Raw genomic sequence first — 20,863 nt, 5'->3', positions numbered from 1 at the left:
TTCTTGATCTCAGCGTATGTCTTGATCTCAGGGTTGTGAGTTTAAGCCCTGTATTTGGCTCCACGCTATGTGTGGAGCCTACTTAAAAGAAAAAAAAAACAGAAAGATAAACATAAAATTCAGGATAACTGTTAACCTCTGAAGGGAGAAGAAAGAATGGGAAGGGAAGGGCAGCACAGGACTATGCAAACGATAAAATGTTTTTTTTCTTACTCTGAATATTAGGCACATGGGTGTTCATTTTGTCACGAAGATTCTTTCTACGTGATTTATACATACTACTTTTATGTACTCATATTTAATAAAAACAATTTTGAAACTGCATATGTATATATGCACACAAACATACGCAAAAGAAAAACTCTGGAATGACGAAAATTAAACTACTGGTAGTTACCTCCCCATGGGGGCAGGGAACCTTCATGTTTTATTATTTGAATATTGTTTGAATTTGAAACTAATTACATAATTTTTTATTAAATATATAAAATACATAACTTTTCTTTTAAAATTATAACTACAAAACTGTAACCACATGGAAAATGTGTGAGTGAATTCAGCTGAATGAAGAACTATATTTATACTGTGATTACCTCTATGTACACAAAAAGGGAACATTAACAAGAATGGATGAGCTGGGGTAAATCTGATCTAATGGACTGACTGTTTTCATTTTTATAGTTTTAATTTCTTGGAAGTTACATTTCTTGGAAATATTTCATATTTCATTAGTTACTACCTCACTTGGAGAGAAATTAAAGAAAAATGACAACTGCAGCAAGAAAGCCAACTCTCCACCTTCAGGGTAGCCAAGTGAAAATCTACCCACATGGGAAGGCTGAATGAATTACAGCCAATTGACAATGGATAGCACACGCTGCGCCAGTAAGTGCACTCAGAACACCAGGAGAGATCCCCACCACACCAAGGAGATTACAGCAAAGAGTTCTGAAGTGCATATGTACATTTTAGTGCTTTCACTGAGAACTGGCACTGCCAAGTAAAAGTGCAGCACAGGCAGGGAAGGCGCCACAGCCCAGGGAGCCCAGGAATGTGCTGAAAAACGAAAGGGGTATGGAGGGACCAGCAGAGAGAGACAGAGAAAGTGAAAACTTTTCCCAAAATGCGAGGTAAAGACATGACATGGCATAACAATCACACTCTCAATACCTATAAAAATATTGTACAATCAGGAAGCTAAGTGCTGAGGAAACAAAAACAGAATGGCAAGAATAAAAATTTAAAGGAACTCAAAGTTAGAATGAGGAAGAGGCACCAAAGACACACACTGTTTGGAGTCTTCACAAGTATCTTCTCTATTCTATCCACTATACCAATTCCTACAAATCGGCAATTTCCAGAAAGGCAAGAAGAAAAACAGGGTTACAAGTCTATTTCTTCCTCCTACCAAAAATATCACCAATATGAAATGTAACCAAGACCTTTAAATAAAAAACTCAATGAAAACATCCAAAAACAGATTTGCAGAGAAAATATGTAATCTGCTTCCTGAGCTTACCACTATTAGAAGCAAACGCTCTACACATAATAAAGGCTATGTAGTTAGGGTACCCCCACACACACACCTCTATTTTCTTTCTTCCTGTCGGGGCTTCTCCATGCCCATTTCTGATCATCAAAGTTGCATTAGCTCTTCCTCTGCCAAAATATTAATTCCACCTCCAACCACCACCATCACCACCCACACCTCTCCAAAGGCCCTTTTCCATCCACCCTACAGGCCTTGCCTTCTCCCTTCCTCCCCACGTTTTTTCTCCACCCCTCCTTCCTCTTATAAATCTCACTCTCAACTTGAAAGAGAAATCTTCTCATTGCCTCAAATCTTTTCTGAAAACAGGCAGGTTATAGATGTTAACGTTTGTTTTTACTTTCTTTTCACTATCCCCTGCCTTTTGCCCCAAGATCCTGTCCATAATTAATTTTAAAACTTTTTGAGTTCTGTAGGACTTAACAGCAAGGACCCAGGCTCAGTGAATACTTTCATATATGCATACCTGTGATCAAAGCATAAGTCTTCTGCTAACAACTATAGCACATAGATGCTTCCAACTCTTCCTCCTTGTTTTACATATACAAGAATGCAAATGCCATAAGACCAAGAAAGAACACATCTGTTTGCCATTTGGCTCCTCTCCCATGACATATGTAATTGGTTACCAAGTCCTATCAGTTGTACCTCCAAAATATCACTCGATCCATTTATCTCTTTCCACTCCTACTAGCCCTGCATGATTTCTCACATCTAGCCTACTCTAGGAGCCTTCTCTCTCTGCCTTTGATTTCTCCCTATTATAATCTACACTCCACAGAGCCCACACGAGTTTTCTCTCTGAAACATACATCCGATCATGTAATTATCCTCCTTAAAACCCTCTAGGCATCCCCCCAGTGCATACAGAATAAACTTACAGCTTCTTCATGTCATCCAATCTGGCATCAAACATCACCTTTCAGTCTTGTCTCCCTTCTATTAAAGACTAGGCATTAAATAAAAAGTGTATCTCATGAAAGAATAATTGACAAGAATGTCCAGAAATGTTGGATGACATATGTTTTATTTATGTAATTGACAAACTTATTCATCTCAACCATACATTATTACCACTGAAATCAAACTTTTACAAAATAGTTAAAGTTCAATCCACATAATTTATTAAAACTAGGTTGGGTAGTTCAAAACATTTCTATTTTTAATTCCAATATTAAAATGTAAGGTGGATCACAAGGAATCTAAATCAATAGTAATTTTCTAAAATGAACATTAACATATATCACCAAATTTCTCAGAGTTTCTGGAATATGTTAAAGTCAGCTCTTTGGATTCTTAACAGTGTATCACACCCACCATATGAGAAAGTTTGGCAACAAACTCAAAGCTCCTTTAGAAGGTTAAGTGCCTCCCAGGGCGCCTGGGTGGCTCAGTTGGTTAAGCATCTGCCTTGGGCTCACGTCATGATCCCAGGGTCCTGGGATTGAGCCCACATCGGGTTCCTTGCTCGGCAGGGAGCCTGCTTCTCCCTCTCCCTCTGCCTGCCGCTCCCCTTGCTTGTGCTCTCTCTCCCTCTGTGTCAAACAAATAAATAAAATCTTTAAAAAAAAAAAAAAAGGTAAGTGCCTCCCTTAGTGAGTTTCATTCATTGTTTCACCTAGAATATTCCTTAAGATTACCAAATAAACTACCAAAACAAGCTAGTCATCTTAACAGATTCAGTAGAAAACTTTCCTAAGAACAAGTAAATACTTCTTTTTCAGCTCAAATTTATAAAACTTACTAAAGAAGCCAGTTTATTAGCTTACACATATCAAAATATGAGTTCTCATGAGAATCATTCCACTGTTTAATTAAATGTTATAGGATCCTGCAGACAGATTCAAGAATAGCACCATCTGTCTGGGTTACAAACCTCAGTTTCACCATGGTATCACCAAACAGCAACAAAATATCATTTTCATACATATCTCTCTCAAGTAATTTACAGACATATAATAAGTTTAATCTCCTTGGGATCAGGACATTTGATTCAATCCACACAGATGATTACATTTTGTATGTAAACCAACACACTTTAAAAAATGCTTTTAGTAAGTAAAGTTTAGTTAAGAACTTATATTTCAAAAGATAAATATTTATGGTCTTAAGCAGCTGGGATGGATGTAGATTTATGCTCTGATATAACTTCTAAATGTTAAACTGCTCAGGTGCTTTATAAATCTGTAAAATTAAAAAGTACCTGTTGTTGAGAATTATCATGTAAGTAAATGTTCCTAAGATATCTATAGCTCTAGGATTATAACACCACATTTTTTGAAAGGACTTCAATTCCTTTTCCTTTTTTTTTTAGAAGGGGGGAGGGAGGAGGAGAAGGAGAGGGAGAGAGAACCTTAAGCAGGCTCCACACCCAGCATGGAGCCCGACATGGGGCTCAATCTCACAACCCTGAGATCATGACCTGAGCCGAAATCAGAGTCGGACACTTAACCGATTTAGCCACACAGGCGCCCCTCAATTCCTTTTTTTTTAATGTGAAAAGAACTTAAAAAGAGAATTACAAATAAACTCACCCATGTAATCTGAAGAACATAAAAATAAAGCTGACTGAGAAAATTTCATTATATTCCTTAATCCAAAAATAGAAAATACTTGCCACTGCAACTCATAATCTAAACAACTAATATAGGCATGACTGTTATAGTTGAAATACCCTCTACACCTCCCCTCCACTGAAAACTAAAGCAGATCACAAGAAAGTGAAATTCTAAATACACATGAGTGCTCTGTATCCTAATCTTCACCAGTGGAAGAATTGCTAAAGAGCATTTACGGAATACAAGATGGCATACTAGATAGTCTCAGATGAGTAAACCAACAGTAAAAGGCAAGGTAAAAACTTCAGTCTCAAACTTTCTGCTAAAATCTTAAGAGATTATCTCAACAGGATACTTTTTCTATTTATCCCAAGGCTTTTCTTAATGATTACTTCAGTCTCACTAAAAATGGACCTCAGGATGGTATCTGATCTTCACTAGACAGACGAGGTACAACTTTACAATTCTACTCCCCCTTTATGATAATTTGCCTTGATCCCCAAAAAGCAAAAATCCCACCTCCACTTAATTTGTCCCAATACCCAGACTTACCAATTAATATACCACTAAATTCACCTTCACTGAAACTGTCTGAAAACATAATACATTGAACTACTAGACTCAGAACCTGGGAAGCAGCTGTATAAGAGCAGGGCAGCAATTCTTAGCACACATCTACAATGTATGTATGCCATATATCCAAAAGTAGAGTTCTTCCCAGGATTTTTGCTCATCATCAGTAAGAACCCCATCATAAGGTACTAAGCTGCTGGTTTGGGCAACAATTTAGAGCAAAAAGCAGAACACAGTAAATTACAAAGAGAGAAGAAAAGACACTGACCAAAGAGGCATCCCTTAAAATAAGATTTTCTGGAGTGGCTGACTAAACTCTAAAAGCAATTCCAAAGGAAAAGAACCAGAAAAACATGGACAACGACACTGTATTTGATACATATTTCAAGGAGGCTTACTTTGAAGAGCACTTCTCATTTGGGCAGATGTGTGTCGATTCTAGTATGACTAGCTCAGAATTAACTTTATAATTCTGAAGTGTACAAATTAAGAAGATGACATCTGACCTACTTAAAATGACCATTAAAGGAAAATAAAAAAATAAAGATGGCTGATTACAACAAGCACATCAAGTAAAAATTTAGGCTCAAGCTCAATATATTTATTTAATCTTTGAATTTGAAAAGCACTCAAGCTACAACTGAGACTTGACTTCACACTTAATCACACACATCTTACAACCTCACATCTTTGATTTGAGGGGTCTTACTCTTTTCTAGCACTAACCCCAGCCATCGTCTGGGTTCTTACCACCAACTCCCACCAGACTCCTTTCATCAACTAACAACCCTTCTTCTATCTTCCATCTTTCTTTCTGCCCCTCCACTATTGTTGCTCCTAAGTCCACAAACACAAATGAGGCTCTTGCATTCTAAAAACTTTCCTTCAATCTGCCTTTCGATCTCTTTCCCTCCCCACTCCCAATTTCACAATCAAGCTTCTTCAGCTGAAAAGTGTACCATTCATTCATTCTGCAACCCACCAGAATCCAGAGTCTACCCTCAACAGTCAAATGTAATGATTTCAGTTCAGTACTCCGCCATCCAAATAGCAAACTTCCCCATCTTTCACTCCTTACCTCTCTTCCCTTCAAGGTCCACTATGACTGTGTCCAAAAATCATTATTCTCTTTATTTTTATTACAGAGAAAGCGAATTATAGTCAACTGTAAAGCACATATAACACATACATTCATGACTTAAATGTCTAGGCTTCATGAGAAGTAATCCTGGACCGAAATCTAATTTGTTTTAAATGCACAAAATTTAAAGAAGGATGGGTTACACAGTTCAACAATTCTAGTTTGTCTATGTTAAGAGAGCAATCCTAGAAAGGCTTTTAAACACATTATTAAATGTAATACCATTTAACACACTTGTTTTTCCTCAATTCATTTCTCATAATAGTTTCTATATCGTCTTGGATTATCTCCTGCTTTTAGTTTCATATCCCATCTGCTCATTTAAGATTCACGTCTGTCCAGTTTCTGAAATATTTGTCACTTTAGTCATTAGCATTTTGCGTAATATAGCACTGTTTTTTTTTTTAAAGTTCAGAACTGAATTATTTTAGAAAACTGATTATTTTAACATCACCCTTTCTTAATCCAAATTGGCCTGCCCACACTTCAAGTTTTCCACCTAACAAAAATTAGATTTCAGTAAGTTGTTTTTTTTTTTTAAGATTTTATTTATTGGGGTGCCTGGCTCAGTCGTTAAGCATCTGCCTTCGGCTCAGGTCATGATCCCAGGGTCCTGGGATCGAGCCCACCATCGGGCTCCCTGCTCCTCGGGAAGCCTGCTTCTCCCTTTCCCTCTCCCCCTGCTTCTGTTCCCTCTCTTGCTGTGTCTCTCTCTGTCAAATAAATTTTTTTTAATTATTTATTTATTTGAGAGAAGTATGTGTGCACAAATGGGGGGCACGCGCAGAGGGAGAAGCAGACTCCCCACTGAGCAGGGAGCCCAATGTGGGGCTCAATCCTAGTACCTTGAGATCATGACCTGAGCTGAAGGCAGATGCTTAACTGAGTGAGCCACCGAGGCACCCCAGATTTCAACATTTTGTAATTTTTTTAAAAGGAAACCAAGAACCAAGACCATAAATCAGAAGTGTTCTCCTACATACCACTTCAGCAAATATTCTCAAGGACAGACTTAGAGTTGTCAACTGAGCTTCCAAAGAATGTCCTTTCCATTCCTCTCTAGGAATTCCTTCAAGATCCAGTTTAAATGGGTTAGCCTGGTGATGGGTATTAAAGAGGGCATGTTCTGCATGGAGCACTGGGTGTTATACGCAAACAATGAATCATGGATCACTACATCAAAAACTAATGATGTAATGTATGGTGATTAACATAACATAATAATTAAAAAAAAAAAAACAGACGGAAAAAAAAAAGATCCAGTTTAAAACTCCCCTTCTGAGTTTTTCTGGCTACAGGTCCTATGCTCTTCCTCTGCACTCATCATATAGCATCCTAGAAATTAAATATTATATGTAGGTTTTTTATCCCCACATAGCAAAGCATTAGCCCTTTTATAAGCCCAAGGCCAGATCTTAATCACTACTGATGTATATACATTATTCAAAAATGAATTCTGTAAGTCCTGAATTTCTCAAATATAACATATAAGAAATTAACGTTTCTAAATAGTAGTTTATTGGCTACCCCATCCAATCTCACCCCCAATTCTCTTTTTCATTGTCCTCATTTACCACAAAAAATAGCAAGTAGAAACCATATCTCTCATGGTGAGTGAAGGAAAAAAGGTAAGGGAAGAGCTAAAGGACAAAGAAATACAAAAATCTTTTCCTGATGACATCACAGGATCTGCCACTATTCTCAAAGTTTTAATAAAAGTGTATCAAAGAGGAAGCAGGAAGGGAAGGGAAAATTCTTCCCATGGGGGAGGCCAATCTGCACCTCTCAACACTCTCTTCAAGCCTCTCTGATAGCAATCCTCTCTCCAAGGCCTAGAAAAGGGCCTAGGTGCTGGGCTGTCCTCACTCCCCGCCGCCTGGGGCCAAGAAGGGTTTTTAGGGAGTGCCTGCTCTGACTGCCAGCACTATTACAGTCAGAGGAAAGGTGCTCCTGACATTCTAAACAGGAACAATAAATATAAGTTCATTCCCATAAAAATGTTGCCATAAATAACACAAGTAATCAAGTACAACACAACATAAATAAGCTAACAATCATTTGTAGCAACAGAAGGGTAAGTTTTTAAATGGAAAAAAAAAAACTCAGAAATTAACTTTCTTAAATATTTTAGAATGCTGAAGAACACCTACATGTAAAATTCCACACCTCTGGATAAAAACTTAGGACTCTATTCATATTCCACTTGACTAATACAAAAACTACAATTGGGGGTGGGGGAATTCACTTCTTCAACAAGGTCTAAACAGTATTTTTAGATGTTGCTGCGTTATGAAATGGAAAATAGAAATTAGCCAGTAGTTGAGAATACATACTTTGTTCAAAACATAGTAAGGGTTGTGACATCCGTGTCAGAGTAAAACATGATTTAGTCTTTAAGAAGAAAAAGATATTTATTAAGTACTATTTCTGACATTCCCTGAGACAAATCTCAAAATGTTAATAGAACTGCTATTTAAAGTTCAAAGAGCACTCTGGAGCTGCCAAGGAATTAATAGCTTAAGCTACCAAATAAGAGCCATAGTTCAATTTCCAGGCTCAGCCAGTCATAGCTTAGGGTTGGTACAGCAAAATCACTCAGCATATTAAAGACACACCACACAACTGTGAATCATATATACAAATGAAAAATTGGAACATCCAAAGATAAAATTCAAGTTTTTCTTCTCAATGGCTTATTTATGAGGAAAGACACAAGAACAATTTAATCTTCTGCTCCCCTAAAACAAGTACAAATACAACATAACTGCCATACTTAAAACAACTAATTTTGCCATTGCAACTTCCTAGTGAACTGCCTAGGGCTACTCTCTGACCTGAGTTGTAATTTGTTAGAAGTCTCTTCCTATTAAAAAACATTCTCTAGTCTTTCCTTAAAAGGTACTCAAAAATGATCTTTCGTATTTCCCGCCCTATTCTGAGGCACATAACCATAATGCAACCAACCTGATCTTACTAGTTAGTCACTAATAAAAAATGTGAATACCACTCAATTTTCCCCATTACCATTCACTGCCCATTATGCTGGGCTCATGAAAAGTAATCCTAAACTGAAGATTGAGCAAAAGCCCTACCGTACAGTTTAAAGAATGAAAATGAAGGAATTCTAGATCAAGTCCCAAACAAAATCTCTAACAGGTTCCAAAATCTATAGGTCGCCTACCACACTACAGAAAACTAAATACTAACTAAATTCCTATTCCTTTGATGTATGATAAGCACACATCTCTTGATCAGTTGGAATTCTCTTTAAAAAAGGTTAGAACTCACCTAAAATATTACCAAGCCACAGTACATATGGCCTAGAAAATACATATTCAGAATACAGAGCTAAAAATCTAAGTAAGTTCAAAGAAAAATAACATAAATGTGATCAGGACCTAAATGAGCAATGAGAACTCCCTTAGGAATAAGATAGAGAAGAGAATAGTTGTCCAGTAATTCATTTATTTAACAAATAGTTAATGAAGGTCTAACTATTAAAGAGAATGCAAAGATGATATAGACAGCGTCACTGCCCTACAAAACCTCATGTGCTTATCACAGGTACATAGAAGAAGGTACATATACGGAGCAAGAGTGACTAGTTCTGCCAGTGAGAGTCAGGGAAAGCTTCACAGAGGAGGTGATATTTGACCTACTTAAAAGATGAGTAGGATTGTGCCAGGCATATATATACATGAAAAAAAATAATAAATAATAAAAAAATAAACTAGGAGCTGGTTCCTGAGTTAGATATACATATGTTTTTCCTTATTTCTCTTTAGGACATTAAAATTCAATCATGAGAATTGCCAACACAAAATGTTTTTTCACACCAATTATACTCTTTTGAATACTTTACTTCTTAGCTCTCAAATTAAACCCAGATGGATTTAATCATCTTTCCTATTTAATGAAATAATGTAGAACTCTATGAGGAAGCTTCATGTGTCTTACACAAAAATACTTCCTCAGAAACTTATCAATGCCCTTTGGGGGGAAAAAAATCAAAACAGTTTTCATGCAATTTAATATACCCTTTAGATGATCAATCTTTGAAATTCCCACTCAATATTATAAAAACTCTATTCACAATTATATATTTTATTTAAAACAAATCATTTCCTCAAATTTAAATACCAAATGTCTTAAATATATCCAATTGATGCAATGATTCAGGACAAATTATGACTCAACTATTACAGTAAAGAGATCTAGTGATGAATGAGAAAATATTTACCTGCAAGTTTACCTAATTCTCTTTATCTTCCCCTTTCCATTTCTTAAGTTAAAGTTACAAATCTAAACTATGCAAAATAAAGACACAAATGAAATTGTAATATAATCAACTCAGGAGGTTCCTTCAACAGTAATGGAATTTCACTGTACTGGAAAAAGTACAAAATGTAGAAAGCTGTCAACCAGGGCTCTGTGCTATTTCACAGTAGTAAAAATACGTTTTTAATAGGATTCTACCACAATTCACCAATAAGAAAATAAACATTCAGAAATATACATAATAAACCAGAGTATGGAGATGGACAATGACATAACATTTTCCCTTAGACTGACTCTCCTAATTCTCATCTAGAAAGAAAAATAAAAAGTCATCTTTCCTCTTTTTTCCAGAATCAAATCCAAATGTACTCTGAAAGACATTTTATTAACTCAAAAAAGGAAAACAACTTTATTCCAACAAACATAACTAAAGCATGCTAACATAAATGCAAGCAAAACAGGCGCTCCTAAAAGAAGACTATGATAGCCAATTTATGGGGATAAAATCTAATCTATACTACAAATGATTTTTAAAATTAAAGAATAAAACATTGTAGCAGAGTGAGGGAACCGTCAGAAATAAACACCAACCACAATATTTGAAATGAATTTAAAACTTTTATATCAACTAAAGAAAAGACAGAAAACTATGTTGATGTACATAAGTGACTTCATACTAAACAAAAATTGGGCATGCATACATATTTCATTCATGCAAATGAGTCTGAATTTACAATTCCTCATTTATGTTAATATTTACCAAGATTAATGGAAAATCATCTCCCCTATGTAATGAAGTGAATTCCCCCAACAGAACAAAGCTAACAGCTTCAAATCTTTCAAATAAACAATGAAAGCACATACTATAAAAGGAAATTATCTGAACAGGATCAGAAAGAAGTTAAATGATTCAAGAGGGAAAAAAAGTTCTAAATTCCAAGAACACATTACAAATATTAATTCCAAAACTCTAAGCAAGTCCTATGCAACAAAACATGCGCGTGTATGGGTGTGTATGAATTTTTTTAACTATAAGCCAAAGCACATTTTAAGGCTACCTAATTACCTCACTTTGCGAGGCATTAAATGTTATTTCTCACAAAACAGAAATTCTGGTGACCAACACTACACAACACAAATAGTTTATAAAGCAGATTACCACACAATACATTTCAAACAAATGGCGCTAATAACAATGTTGCAGAAAGTCTTTATCTCAATTTTTAATAGCTGCAATGCACATTTCAGTAATAATACCCAATATTCAACCATATTTTTAATTTTCATAAACTTTGTCTGATCTCTCTCACTGGCTAGTTTCTATGAAATAAACATTACCCACTTCCAGAAAAAAAAACAAAAACAAAACACACATCGGTACCTTCTACTACTGAAGCAGGGAACATTATTATTCTATCAAAAGTAAGTCAAATCATTTCAGAAAAATATTTAGTCTATCTCTGAATCAAACTTTTGACAGCTGTATTAACTGTTCATTAAAAAAAAATCCAGATAAGCAATCTTTTTACTATTTACATTGAGTTTCATCTCAATTTTAAGTAATCTGGCAAACATAACTATAAAATGTACTTATCTTTTAAAAAAAAAATGTACTTATCTTTTGCAAATGGTTGTCTTAATTTATAGCATATAGTACAAACTGATGACAGAGTATCTTCTTTATTAATCTCAAGAGTAGAGGAGATCTCTGAAAGTGTCTGATGAATACAATTAATAAGGCTAAATTAGCCAGTGAACAAAAAAGATGAATCCATTTTTACATATGTAATTAATCCACTACTATAACTTAATTTTCTCTAAAAGAATGCCTTAAGAGATTTTTTTTTCCAAATAAATACCTAATACAGTCATGAAAAAAAATGACCAAAACATTCCAAAGAAAATGCCAAGCTATATAAGCACCTAGGATAAACTCAATAAACACTTATATCCTAAAGGCACCCCCAGGCCTTCATTCCCACAAAGAAGAGTCCCAACCTAACTTCCTCTCAATGAGCACTTCAAGCAGTAAGACAGCAACATTATTTTGTAGCATGCAAGTCTTAGGTGCATTATTTTCTCTTTAAAATTATGAACTCATCACACGTACAAATGGCTCTTTAAAACGGTCCAGTAAACTGCTACACTATGCCTTAAATTGCTGTCTATTATGTACTTAAAAATATTTACTAGCAATTGGAGGTTAATATGGCAACTATTACCGGGTGGCAATTATTGCTATTAAAAATATATAAATACTGTAACACCATGTGCTAGTAACAACAAAATGCTAAACAGAAAACATACATTAGCAAATTATAAATATTTTCATTAAAGAAAATAAACCACCCTGAAAAAAAGATGCTTTATGTTTAAATACTAAAATTGGCAATTGGGATGAAAAAATACCCTGTGTATGTATTTTGGCACTTGAGAAGATGAAAGAACTCATTCCTTTTGCTCATTTTCAACTTACAGCCCTCCCCATTTGTTCTAGCTCAAAAGAAAAGATCCCAAAGTTTCTATATTTACAACTATCTTCCCTCTCTGCAAAAATATAAATCTCCTAAGAGAAAAGAGAGCAGGTCAACAACAGATTACCTTAAAGCTTCAGATACAGAATTAATGGTCCTTCACAGGAAGTATGTACTAATATGTGTACGTGTGTTTCAAATTCAGGGAGGGAAAATTTGATATCATCACCCAATTACCCCATAGTCAGGAAGATTCTAAGCAAATAAAACAACCCTGAAGGTGGAACACACATACTTAAGAATTAGATCACCCCATCTCAAAGAGTATATACTTAAATCTAGTTAACACAAAATTACTTTCCTCCATATGATCTCAATAGAGAAACAAAACTAAAGAAGCAAAACTAAAGATATATTTCTATCTCGAAATTATGTCTTCCTTCAAGGGTGAGTTGACACACCATAGGGTGCACTGTTACACTTTCCAAAAAGACAAGATTTAACACACTTAACTGAATTATAACTGAGTGAATATATAACAAGAGTCTCCCAGAAATGTGATGGACAACTTGAGAAAACAGTTTTGAGTCACAAAGGTTAACAGCAAGGCATGCATTTAATGCCGGAGCTACGAATCTCACAACGTTAAGAATAAGAAACACATACAATCACCCATATCATACATACACAATGGCATTTTTTATGTTAGGAAATGGGGGTGGGCGGTGGGGGACAGAGGATTTGGGAAATCTGATACCATGCAGTAGAAAATCAGAAAGCAAAACAAGAACTAACAAAAATCTTAAGGCAGTTTATTGCACAATCTACTTTTGCTAAGCCATAATGAACACTTCAAGGTAACAGAAAGTGGGTGGATCATTAGTGTGGTACAGAACTTTAAGCTCTAGTTTATATTTCAATCCACATTAATATGAGTATCTAGGTAAATTCTCTATAAACAATACTTTGCTCAAAAAAACTGCAGGCCAAAAAGAAAAATACATGCTATTATCGTATTATTATCTTATCTCTTCAAGAGTTCTTGTAATATATGCTTTATTTTAAACAGGGGATGACTTTATCTCCTTTGGAATTAACTATTCTATACAATGTACTTTAGACAACATATTTTTAATATTCTAGGCCCCTGCTGCATCAGATTTTCAAGGAAAACTCTTCATTCGGAATGAGCAAAACTTTACATTATCAGCAGCTTTTTAACTGATTCTCAATTAAAAAAAAAAATAGCACCTTATCCACCCTCCACATACAAGAGAATGCAGACATTCTACAGTCCTTAAAAAAAAAAAAAAAAACCATGAATTTCTTCAGTTCTGCATTTCAAAGCTGCCACCTAATGAGTAATCCTACACACACACACACACACACACACACACACACACACACACACTCAATTCCTGGTTTAAAAAGGTTGAGGAGAGAAATACCCAAAGTACAAACCTCTAGTCGGTCATAAAACACAAAATCCTCTCCTATTATAAAATTGCTTGTTTCTCCAAAAGAATCTCAAGCATCTTATCTCTTTAACATTATCATCCTTACTTCAGCTTTAAGAAAAAAAAGAAAATATAAAAGAAATGATGTATCTTAAAGGCTGGCTACACATATACAGTTTCAATGGTCTACAAAATCTACTGTATATAAATTAGCCACATATACACAGGCCATTACCAATCAGAATGATATATGGTAATTTCGGGGCTCTCTCCTCCCTAATATTGGTCTACTTGGTTATTTTAATTACCTGTTAAAGCATCAATGTGGTCACCAGCCACCAAAAAAAAACCATTTTAAATAGCCCTTAATCAATATGTTTGCTAATCTATTAAAGTCTCTGAATCTGACTGATACTAAATGATATTCTGAGGGAGAGAAAAGAGGAGGCAAAATGAATTCTATTCCCATATGTCAAAGATCAAGGGAAAATTATCACAGTAAGAAAAGGAAGAATTAAAACTTATAATTAAATTTTAAGATTAAATACCTAAATATGTTGGAAGAAGAAATTAACCTGATCTATATAGTATACTGAAAGCACAGATATTATGTCACTCTGTCTTTGTGGGTAAAAAATCACATGTTTTGATGTTTTTTATCTGCATAAGGAAATATTTAATAGAATTGCACTTCCATTTGAAAAGTTGGCAAGAATGTGTATTTCTCCACTAGTTTCAAAGAAAAAAAAAAAGCATCTATGCCTACCCATAATTAAATGTAACTAATTACAATTTGAACACTAAATTATTTATCCAGTGTAATTGTAAACAAGGATTAAAAGAAAATAATGCTTCTATCTACTGCAGAGGTTACAGAAAATAATTTCCAAAATGCATGCTCTCCAAAGGCAGTCCCCCCAAAAAGAATACATAACTTAAAATAAGTTTTTTTTTTTTAAGGCTAAATTAAACAAACCGTTCAGCCAATTTTCCAATTATATTCTACGCTTGAAACATAATTGCCTTACATCTGTTTACAAATCTTTGCTCAATATTTAAACAAATTCGTAGTCTCCCGGGCACATAGCTATACATACAGTAACTCATGCACAAAGCACATATTTAAAGACCACGCACTGCAATTATTAGCCTAAACGCCAGGTTTAACAAGGTGAATGTTTTCAGAGCTAGGTAATACGACCCAATAAAAAGCAAAGATGGCATTTACCACCAAATGTCACTGCCACCGCCAGGAAAGAGTTGCTGGAGCCCTATACATTTTTAATTTCGATGAATCTAGACGTCGTCGTCGGGTGCCAGGCTTCCAGGAGAACAATTGACACCCTAACTGCTTCAAGATTAAGGCAGGCGATTCAAATCCGAAGGAAAAGTTGTCAATTATCAGAGAGAGAGCGCGAGAAAGGCGAAGGCAGATAAAAGCGATGTTATCAAACCGCCCAGCTTGTTGCTTTTGTGTGTGTGTGTGGATTCGTTGTTAGGATAGAGAAAACAGTTTTTAAAAGACACAGGAGGAGAGAAAGAAGCAAAAGCCTCCTCCACCTTCCGTCGGCTCGGTGCAATGGCTTTACGGCTCTCCAGCGTAGTAAGCCCCGAGAGGCAGGCGGCTGTCGATGTTTACAATCGCGGGAGCTTCGGGTGCAAGAGTCCTTTACTGACACAATCTCATTCAATCAACTGTTTTCGGGCGAAATTGCAGGTGTCATTATGGAATTAAAAAAAAAAAAATTCAAAAGGCGGGCGGGCGGGCAGCCGATCCGACAAGGGGGGAAAAGGCTGCTTATCGCGGGCGCGGGCAGCACAAGGCAAAGCCTTCCACATTTAGGGAAAAAAGGGGGGGAAAAGGGGAGGGGAAGGGGGGTGTGATTGCAACAGAGGGTGGGCGTTCGAAGTGCGACCCAGAATCCGCAGCTTTGAGACTTCCACATGCAAATTCCACGCCGAGCGCCGCGCTCACAAATGATTTTTAAAGAGCCAAATAAACACTGGATGGGATCCAAGGCGAGGGAGAGACGATCCAAAAGGGGGAGAATCGGCGAGAGGCGAACGGCGGGGAGAGGCGAGGGAGGGGCGAAGTCCCGGCGGCGGGAGGAGAAAGTTGGTCGGCGGCGGAGGCCGGGGACCCCCCCCGACTCAGCCCCCCTCCCCGCAGCCCGGCTACTCACCAGCGAGAAGAGGTTGGAGTGACAATCCTCCAGGCTCGCCCCGTTCGCCACCCAGTTCGCTGCCGCAGTCATGATCCTCCGCGAGCCCGGCCGCCAGAGCGGGGCATGTCGGAGCGAGGCGTCCGAGGCGAGGCCGGGCCGGGCGGCGGCGCCTCGCCGGGGAGCGCGGGGCGGCCGGGCCGCCGCCGCCGCCGGGGGAGGGCGCGAGGGCCGGCGGGCGGGCGGGAGGCGCCGCGGCGACGCCGCGCCGGGGGCGGCGGGCCCGGGCCGGCGGGGGGGTTCGCGGCGGCCGCGCGGCTCCTTCCTGCTCGGGCGGCGGCGGCGGCTCCCGCGGCTCCGGCGGCGGCGGGGGGCGCTGTCCGCGCGGCCCGGCGCCCTCCCCGCCTCTCAGGGCCGCCGCTGCCTCCCGGGCCGGCGCTGCGGGCCGGCCACCGCCTCCGCCTTCCCTGTTCCTCAGCCGCCGCCGCCGCCGCCGCCTTGTTTATCTCCAGCCACCGACTCCCCCTCGGCCCCCGCCGGCGCGTGAGGGGAGGCGAGCCCCGGAGCCGCCGCCGCCGCCGCCTCGGAGCCGCCGCCGCCGCGGAGCGCGAACTCGCGAAGGGGGGGGTGCGGACGAAGCCAGCGGGCGACCCCGGCAGCCGAGCGACGTCCCCTCCTTCCTCTTCCTCCCCCACCCCCCCCTCCTCCCCAGTCAGCCTCGCTTCTCCTCCCTCCCCGGGCTTGCTCGCTCTGACAGCAATGGCGGCCGCCGACCGCGGCTCGGCCCGCCATTGGCTGGCGTCGTGTCACGTGACGGGCGCCGGCCGCGCGGGGGGGGCGAGGGGCGGGCGGGGGAGGGGCCCGGAGCGGCAGCCGCGGCGGCGGCGACGGCGGCGGCGGCGGCTCGCGGGCGGCTCGCGGGCGGCGCTGCTGAGCCGAGCGCGGCTGGAGCCTCCGGCCGGGAGAGGGAGGGAGAGCTAGAGAGAAAGAAGTACCGGCGGCGCGACTCCCCAGCGGGCGGCGGCCGGCCGACCCGAGGCTGCCGTGGGCTGCCCCCGCGTGGGCGCCGTGCCCCGCCCCCTCGGGGGCACAGATCTCGGCGGGGCGCGACCGCAGGCCCCGGGAACGCCCGTGGCGGCCGCGGCGGAGGGCTCGGACACCCCCACGGCGTGTGCCCCCGGCCCCGCAGGCCGGCTGGCGTGGCGGGGCTCTGCTGTGGGCACGGCTGCCGGTCCCAGTGCTCCGGGGAGTGCCTCGGCGTGGTCGCACTCCGTCGTCCGCGTTTTGCAGATAAGAAAACTGAAGCACAAAGAGATTAAGTCAAAGAGATTAAGTCACTTGCCCGAGGTTGCCCAGCTGGGAAGAAGAGGCGGCAGAATTCGAACCCCTGCACCCATGCACAGTGAAGCCAAGCTCTTGCACTGGGTTTTATAAGCCTCGCCCAGGGATATCCACGGCTGCCACTTAGCGCTTTCTGTGTACCAGGCGCTATGCAACGAATCCAGAAATGCCTTTTGAGCCCTTACTCCTAGGCACTGTGTGTATTTATTCAATGCGTAAACGTTTCCTGACCTCTTGCCATGTGCCGGAATGTAACTGCCAGGCACTGTACTAGGACTGTGTTGGGAGCAGACCCTCCCTCACTCATTCAATCACAAACACTTCCTGAGAGCAAATGGTCTGAGAGTCCAGAGGAGTGCCAGTCTGAAGAGGAGGCCCTCTCTCAACCCTCAAGGCGTTTGCTCCCTGAAAAGGTGGGGAGGAGAACAACTTCTTCACTAACAAGCCCCCAAACATGGAAGAGCCAGCTGTTTCAGGTGGATTGGACTAAAGGGAAGGAAGAGTAGAAGACAGGGCAAAGATGGCGTGTAATAGAAGAGAGAAGTCTTAGGGGAATTGAGCTTTGGACCTACCACAAAGAATGCTAAAGCCAAAGCCATGAGCAGGATGTTATAATGTGTATTATTACCATGGCCGGCATTACATTATAACCCACTGACAAAATGGATGTACATACATTATTTCATATAATCCTCAGAACAACCACCTAAGGAAGATAACTATTATTATCCTTAGACTGTAATAAGTCCAGGCTCAGAAGTGCAGTGACATCTCTAAGATCTCCAGTTAGTGAGCCACTCAAACCCTCGTCTATCTGCCTCCACAGACCAAGCCTGAATGCTGAAGGCTCTGTGAGCCGATGCCTGCCATGGGCTTTGGCACCCCCAGTTGTGTTACCTCGACCAACATAGTTTAATTCTCTGAACCTCATTTTCTAATCTGTCAAAAAGAGATCCTAATTGCCGACCCACTGACCTCAGGCCAGTGTTGTGCATTTCTATTAAGATACTCTTGATGAAAATGTTTAGAAAAAAAAAAAGAAAGCCAAAGCATTTTATCAGCATGCATGGTGTGACTTGGGCCTGAGTGGTCAGACAGTGAGATTGTCCATCCCATCCAGGTGTATTTCCATCCCAGGAGGCCTTCATCCTACACACTCGGTCACCAAATTCTCATTCTTCATCAAATGTAGATTTAACTTTTTAAAAAGTCTTCCAGAGCAACCTAATAGAAAAATGAGCAAAGGACATGCACAGTTTAGAGAATAGGAAAGACATACGGCTTTTAAATATGTAAAAAGATGTTCAGACTATGCACATCGTTGCTATGGACTGAACTAAACTTCGTATGTTGAAACCCTAATCCCCCACGTGATGGTATTTGGAAGACGGAGCCTTTGACAGGTAATTAGGTCATGAGGATGAAGCCCTCATGATAGGGTTAGTGCCCTTATAAAAAAACACGAGAGAGATTGCTCCCTCTCTCTTTCTGTATCTATCTCTGCCATGTGAAGACATAATGAGGAAGAGTGTTCTCACCAGGAACCAAATCTGCCGGCCCCTTGATCTTGGACTTCCCAGCCTCCAGAGCTGTGAGAAATTTTTGTTGCATAAGCCACCCAGTCTATGGTAATTTGCTATAGCAGTCCAAGTGGACTACATCACTCATCATAAGAAAAACAGAAATTAAAAACAGTATTGACAATATTTTACAAGCTTAGGCAAATGTGGAGGGAAGCAGAACTCTAACACTGTCACTGGGAATATAAATTAGTACTGCAGCTTTGGTGTCAATTTGGAGAATATCAAAATTTATAATGTACATACACTTTGACTCAAATTCTAGGAGTTCATCCTACAGAGATACTTGTACAGATATTTGAAGACCGTAGTGCAAGGATGTGAACTATAGTACTGTTGGCAAGGCAAAAACTGGAAGCAATCTACATATCCCTCACCTGGGGAGTAGTGACCAATATAATGTAATCCCATGCAGCCATTAACACACTATGTGTGCTAATATAATCTCAGAAATAGATTATTGTGGCCCCTGGCTGGCTCAGTCAGAAGAGTGTGCGACTCTCCATCTCTGGGTTGTGAGTTCAAGCCCCACGCAGGGTGTATAGATTACTTCAAAATAAAATAAATAAATAAATAATTTTTAAAATAGATTATTGAGATATCCCTGGAAGTTTCCATGAGATAATAGTAACAGCAGTTGCCTCTAAGGAAGAGAAGTTAGGATGGGGAGAGGAATTCCTGTTCACTGTACTGCTTACATTTTCTTTCTTTTTTTTTTTTTTTAAGATTTTATTTATTTATTCATGAGAAACAGAGAGAGAGGGAGAGGCAGAAGGAGAAGCAGGCTCCCTGCAGAGCAGGAAGCCTGATTCGGGACTCCATCCCAGGACCCTGGGATCACGACCTGAGCTGAAGGCAGACACTTAAGGGACTGAGCCATCCAAGCGCCCCTCTTTTTTTTTTTTTTTTAACTAAATGTGTATTACCTATTCAGTGCAATAAGTTAGAAACAACACCAATCAATCAAATGGAAAACAGAATAATCAAGTGGCACCATAAAAGTAAATTTAAAAGCAAATAAACAACACAAGACAAAGGAGAAAAACTTCATCTGAGATTTTCTTGGCTATCAAAGCCAAGGCCCCAGAGTGGAAGGGAGAAGGCCAAAAGTGCTGTGCATGAGAATGCCCAGAATGAGAGGGGGCGCCTGGGTGGCTCAGTTGGTTAAGCGACTGCCTTCGGCTCAGGTCATGATCCTGGAGTCCCGGGATCGAGTCCCACATCGGGCTCCCTGCTCAGCAGGGAGTCTGCTTCTCCCTCTGACCCTCCTCCCTCTCATGCTCTCTGTCTCTCATTCTCTCTCTCAAATAAATAAATAAAATCTTAAAAAAAAAAAAAAAAGAGAATGCCCAGAATGAGAACCCAGGGGAGCCGGATTCTAGTCTCAGATGCACCACTGAGCAGCCCTGTTATCTTAGACAAGCCACTCCACCTCTCTGGGACTCAGTTTCCTCATGTGTGAAAAGAGCAAGCCAGGTGATCCCTCAGGTCATTTCTAGCAAGGAAACTCTGACTCTCCACACAGCTGAGAAGGCTGATAAAAGATCCGCGGGAGTTCTTCCTCCATAGAGAAAGCAGTGAGAGTTGATAGCAAGCCCGAGATAAGATGAAAACAAAACAAAACCTACCAACCTACAATGAGGCAGCAGCAACAAGGCACTCCCGCACTGAACTGCTAAGCCCAGTTCCCTCCATGGGGAGCTCATCAGAAGCATTCTCATGACTTAGTTTCCCCGTTTGTAACAATGTC

General features: G+C 40.1%; 1 protein-coding gene across 4 annotated transcripts in view; it reads right to left on the bottom strand.

Moving 5' to 3' along the window:
• The window catches only part of MED13L (mediator complex subunit 13L), a 298,044-nt gene extending 281,659 nt beyond the window's left edge, over positions 1–16,385 (bottom strand). For 3 of the 4 annotated variants that reach the window (XM_036115853.2, XM_036115854.2, XM_078060931.1), the window contains exon 1: positions 16,214–16,384. In XM_036115853.2, the coding sequence (XP_035971746.1) occupies positions 16,214–16,285 (72 nt within the window). In that variant the 5' untranslated portion in view covers positions 16,286–16,384. Of the gene's footprint in view, positions 1–16,213 lie in introns of all 4 variants that reach the window. The other variant, XR_013443499.1, reaches the window with a different exon arrangement.
• Between the last annotated feature and the right edge of the window lie 4,478 nt (positions 16,386–20,863).

This window comes from Halichoerus grypus, chromosome 13, assembly GCF_964656455.1.
Source record: "Halichoerus grypus chromosome 13, mHalGry1.hap1.1, whole genome shotgun sequence".
NCBI classification, from domain to species: Eukaryota; Metazoa; Chordata; class Mammalia; order Carnivora; family Phocidae; genus Halichoerus; species Halichoerus grypus.
The sequence above is the reverse complement of the archived record's forward strand: the minus strand, read 5'-3'. Positions and strand labels throughout refer to the sequence as shown.